Here is a 5,165-nt window from a genome sequence, read left to right on the forward strand (position 1 = left end):
TTTTTTACCCAGACATTTGGAGTCTAATGGTGTGTTCAGAGTAAGTGCAAAGCGAGGTTTTGCCTCATGAATGAAGTCACTTTAGCACTTTTTAATTATTTTTTTTTATGTGGACAATGTGGCCACTAGCAGCAAGCAAGACGACTACTTTTATCCAGACTGCAGCAGATACAGATCCCTCCCTTTTTTCTGTATATATAAAAGAGAATCTCCAGCTGCTCACAAACGATTAGATTTTCCTCCTTCTCTGATCACTTGTGGCATCAGGAGAACACATGGGAGGGGTCGAACGAATAGGGTTAAAATTTGCTTTAATGGACAGCGTTTAAGATTACGGTCCTCATCTTTGAGGGTTAAAGTACCGCAGAACTGACGCTGGCTCACTTGTTTACACTTTCACCATCATAAAGATCTGCTAAGTTTTAAGGGGCCTTCAAACAGGAAGGGCTGCTTGCAAGGGTGCGGTCCAGGCTCCGGTTGCATGTACCACCTCCTCATGTCAACCAACAGTATCCTTTACTCTTATTGGTACTTGCTTCAATTTGCCTTGACTGCAAAGCCTAGAAAAGCTTTGATCTGGTATCTCTAAGTTTAAGTGGCTTTCTATGATTTCTGGTCGCAGTGACGTTGCTGCTAGTCGCTTCCTGGGTGGACGCCCCTCGAGAACCAGCGGGCAAATCCTGTTGTACAGCAAGGGTGGCGACGCTTACACATCTAGTTGATTAATCGCTCGCATGCCCGTTACAAACATACAAGAACGTATTTTCGCCTCTCTGAGCGCTACAGGGTGCAAACTTTGCTTTGCGTTTACCCCAAACACACCACAACATTCCTGCTTCTCTGTAGTGAGATAAAACCGTTTTCAGATCTCAGGAGTCGACTTTTTTGAACTGAATGCTAGCGGACAGAAATGATGTGCAAAAAAACACAAAATAAATGTAAAAGATGTAAAAACAAAACAAAACACACAACCTTTAACCTTCAAGCAACCAAGCTCTTAACTACATGGGAACACATTTTGTACGGCTCTGTCCAAGTTTGTGGGGTTTTCTTGACCTGTGATGAAATGTTCTAATAATTAATAATAATTATGGTTTTAAATCACTTTTATCCACTTACAAAAATGCAAGTCACTAGTAGTAGCCACAACAAAAAGAGAGGAAGAAAAAAAAAAGTGGAGATTAAAAGTGAAAAATTCTAACAAATAACATTGCAAAACAGAACTCTACATCATCTTTGCAGCACCAGTTCCAATAAAGAACAATGAAAAGTTGCAGAAGTAGATGGACGAACTTGTTTTCCCACACATGTATAAATACACAGCACTCGGTCACTTGAAGGTTAAAGAATTCAGAGCCTTGGAATCCATTCACACTTCTAGTGCAAAGTGTATATAACGACTCTTCCCATACTGTGACACGCTGCATGTAACTGGGCGCTGGGCTGTAAAAAGGCATTTTCATGTACTTCGTCAGGCTTTAGTAAGCACGTACTTATGAGTTATTCATCAGCGAAATGTATGTTGAAGAGCAGAGTCATTACAACTACAATGCAAAGCTTTTCCCTCCTTTAAAAATGATGCAAAATGGCGTGATGAGAAAATGAAGAAGGAAACCTCCTCTCATTTTACTGAGGGCTCGCATTCTCATAGAGATCAAGTCTGCCTCACTCTGCAGCTCAGTTTGACGGAGAGAGAGGAAAAAAACAAAAACAACAACAACAAAAATGAAAACAGCGGGCTGCTTTGAAAAGGAGAAGCAGCTCCTCATTTAGCACGGTAAACAAGAAGCTTTGAAGTCAGCCATTTAAAATAGGATTTACATGAATAAATAAATCGCTCACTGATGTGAGGCAGAAGGCTTTGGGTAATCGTCTGTGATTCTAACACACATGACACTGCAAATAACACTGCGAGGTTCAAGTCTGGGAATTATTAATAAATACCACCTGCTCCGGTCTGCGCTGCGCCTTTGTTCAAACTTTGCTCGGCGGTCGCGAAGAATGAAAGTCGCTTTATTCGATGAGGCGACGGATGACGAGAGTTTATATTAAACGCCACTTTATTGATGTCATCGTTCACGTCGGTGACGGAGCGTCTCCGTCTGTCCTCGGCTGTACAAATTAACGACGACATACATACAAAGGCTTGTAGATGTGCGTCGCAACTCTGTGCTTCACCTCGATCTCTTTGAAATATATTAAAATAACAGTTAAAACTCTCACTAGGGACGGGGTTGGATAGCGTTTCAAGTGTCAGATCTCCAGTAACGAAAAGCTGCTGTTTTTAGTGGAAGCTTGATTAAATAAACATGAGCCGAGCAGCATAAAGTATGAAATATTAATTAAATGTATGTGACACATTTAATTAAAAGCTGCAGGCTACTGTACTTCACCAGCGACTCTAAAACGCTCGGGGTGATTTAACGAGGCAAAAAACAGCACCGACTCCACGCTGGCGCGTTGCAGAGGTGAGAGAACGGCCTGTCGTATAAATATGTTTGTTTATAAGCGAAATTCACGAGTGGCCCGGATCACTGGGGATAAAAACACTCATCTGAGCAGAACTTGAACAAGTCTGGCAGGTAAATACGAGACTATAACAACATGATGCTAACACAGCTTTCATGAAACTGTACTGGACTGTATGCCTGTGTAGTTTTACTGGTGTTGTTTGCAAGCTTCAGCCCGAATCAGAGTTTAAAATATCGAATATCACACTTTAACCGGTGCCCGTGTTCTTCCTGCAGGTCTCTATCCACGATCGCCCTCTGCTCTGCTGCTGGCTCCATTTTTCAGACATTTCTTTTACAGAAAGTTGAAAAGACGACATAATTTGCAGGCCAAGCAGGAAGTTCATGTCGCCGTATGTGCCTCAACAACCAAAAAAGCCAGAAAAATAAGATTTGTAAAAGAGAAAAGTTCATGTTTTATTGAGAAACATAATCTTAGGCTATAAAAGATTTAACACCACGCTATCACCGCTAAAGCTCGCTGGGTGTTTGGTGCCCTTCCACAGAATCCACGAATGGACTATTTACTGGCATCTTTTATGTTGTGGAACAAAACGAGGAGAAAGTGTAAAGCTCACGTAAAACACGGGCCTTAATTTGAGCTACGAAGAACCGGAAGTGCAAACTCATTTCCAGGTTTAAGACTCGTTCCTGCGGCTGTGAAGGGGAGAAGCACCTATCATCCACCTTTCAACACAGCTGTGTTGATGGCGCAGTGTTAATTTTTATAATTGTTTTAGGCTCTCCGATTTCAATCTAGCGATTTCTTGCAAACTTTTGCAGTAGCTCAAGTGACTTGGGTCGATCTCCAAGTCGTCAGGGCCTGTGAAAATTGTTATCCCAGCAGGTGGGAGAAAAACAAATATACCACCTAACACGCTTAAAAAAAACCCAGAAAACAAATTATTGTTAGTTTTTTCTTTAAAACAGAGTTAGGCTACTTATGTCTCACAGGGTTAGAAAGTTTGGCACAAAAAAATCAAAGTACGAGAAGTTTTGGATAAGAACCTGAAAATGTTTGAGTGTGAAGCTAAAACTTTGAACAAACGCCGAAGTTTTCATTTCAGCCCCCATCAAATCAAGTTTTCCTCCAGCTGAATCTGCAGCCGGCTCCTCTTTCTGCTTTTGTTGTTCTTTAATAAAAAAAGGCTTAATGAGAGATTTGTTTACCAGCTATCACAGCCCCCCCCTTGCCTCGCTCCCTCTGCTCGCCTTCCCTCGATGTGTTACGTTTGAGTGTCATGGATGGAGAACAGAAACGGACGTCTGCAGCGCTGCCCGTCTCTCGATCAGTCTTTGCTTACATGATTGTGACAGCCACCGTTTGCTTCCAACGTCTCGGAAGACCTCTCGGCTTTTCATCCTCCCCTTACTCCTCCTCCTCCGGCTTATCGGTACGGCGGTTCGGGCTGTTGAGGGTTCGGCCTGTAAAGCTGCTGCACTCGCACGGGCCGCCCGTTAGCCGGCCAGCCTCCCGATAGCTGTCCGATAACCCTGAGGCCCACCGCGTGGCCGTGTCCTGGAAGTGGGGCGCTGGGGCTGAGGATGTGGGCCTGCCCCAGCTGGGGCTCAGCGGTGGGGGCGCTACTTTGAAGGCATGGCGCCGAGGCGGGCGGGGAAACAGGGTAATGAGGGAGTAGAATGGCAGGTGTGAGGCCATAGCGCACTTGGAACACTCTAAGAGGTCCCTGCGCTAAAAAGCCGTTCGGCCGCTGAGGCTCCTGCAGCTTTTCCGAGTCCTTTACCGCCGGGGCTTTGCACTCCTCCGCTCTCTTAGTTTTCCCCTGCTGCTTCCCGGCCTGAGCGAGCTCTTGCATCTTCTCTGCCTGAGCCCTGCGGATGTGATACGTCTTCCTGGAGCTTTGAAAGGAGTCCAAGAACTCGTCCAGGCTTACGTTTCCCCCCATGAACTTCTCCAGGAGCTCCTGTGAAGCAGGGTAGACAAATAAAGCGGCATCAGCAGACAGGACGTCACACTAAGCAGAGCGGGACTCGTTCAAACAAGCTCAATCTGATCAGGGATGTTTACCGGTGAACTTTGTCCGACACAATATTTCACTGCAACTAAATTTAATACTACTACACATGTCCTACAACTATTACTTCTGGCAAAGCTTCAAAGACTGTGTGTGTGTTCTCAGCACCATACCAGCATCGTCTGGCTAAACCGAGCACTGACAATAGAAGTTTTATTTATGGAGTAATCACTGAATTAATCACAGTCAGGTTTTTTTTTTAGTTTTTTTTTTTTTATACACATACCGGAAACCAAAACTCAGATTTATTCCACAATACTTACGTAGCTTCTTTAGAGTTCACCAAATTAAGTTTAAAACTTAACGATTAAAAGCAAGCTTACCCACTTTCTTTGCAAGCCTGGAGTTACTCCCGTTTGGTTTCCACACACCCACACACACACAGAATTAACTGACTCAAATCTTTGCTAAAATTGACACTTCCTCCTTTCAAGTTGTTGAGCTCATTCGGCTGTGCAGCTGACAGTGTTTGATGTGCAAACTGAAAGCGTGCGCACACAATCCACTGTCAAACCACGCTCGGTTGTTTGTAGGTGTTTATTGTCTCCTGAGAGCACCACCAAAAAAAAAAAAAAAAAAAACACCACAAAGCAGACGCCACTGTCTAAGAAAAGCTAGA

The 5,165-nt window shown here is 43.9% G+C and overlaps 1 protein-coding gene across 2 annotated transcripts in view; it reads right to left on the bottom strand.

Moving 5' to 3' along the window:
* Positions 1–16: 16 nt before the first annotated feature.
* vps37d (VPS37D subunit of ESCRT-I) overlaps positions 17–5,165 on the bottom strand; it is a 43,893-nt gene continuing 38,744 nt past the window's right edge. For both annotated transcript variants that reach the window (XM_005725393.2, XM_005725394.2), the window contains exon 4: positions 17–4,435. In XM_005725393.2, coding sequence (XP_005725450.1) covers positions 3,899–4,435 — 537 coding nt within the window. In that variant the 3' untranslated portion in view covers positions 17–3,898. The remainder of the gene's footprint in view (positions 4,436–5,165) is intronic.

The sequence above is a fragment of the Pundamilia nyererei genome, unplaced genomic scaffold (genome assembly GCF_000239375.1).
Source record: "Pundamilia nyererei isolate P.nyererei 1_Seehausen unplaced genomic scaffold, PunNye1.0 scaffold00015, whole genome shotgun sequence".
In the NCBI taxonomy this organism is placed as follows: Eukaryota; Metazoa; Chordata; class Actinopteri; order Cichliformes; family Cichlidae; genus Pundamilia; species Pundamilia nyererei.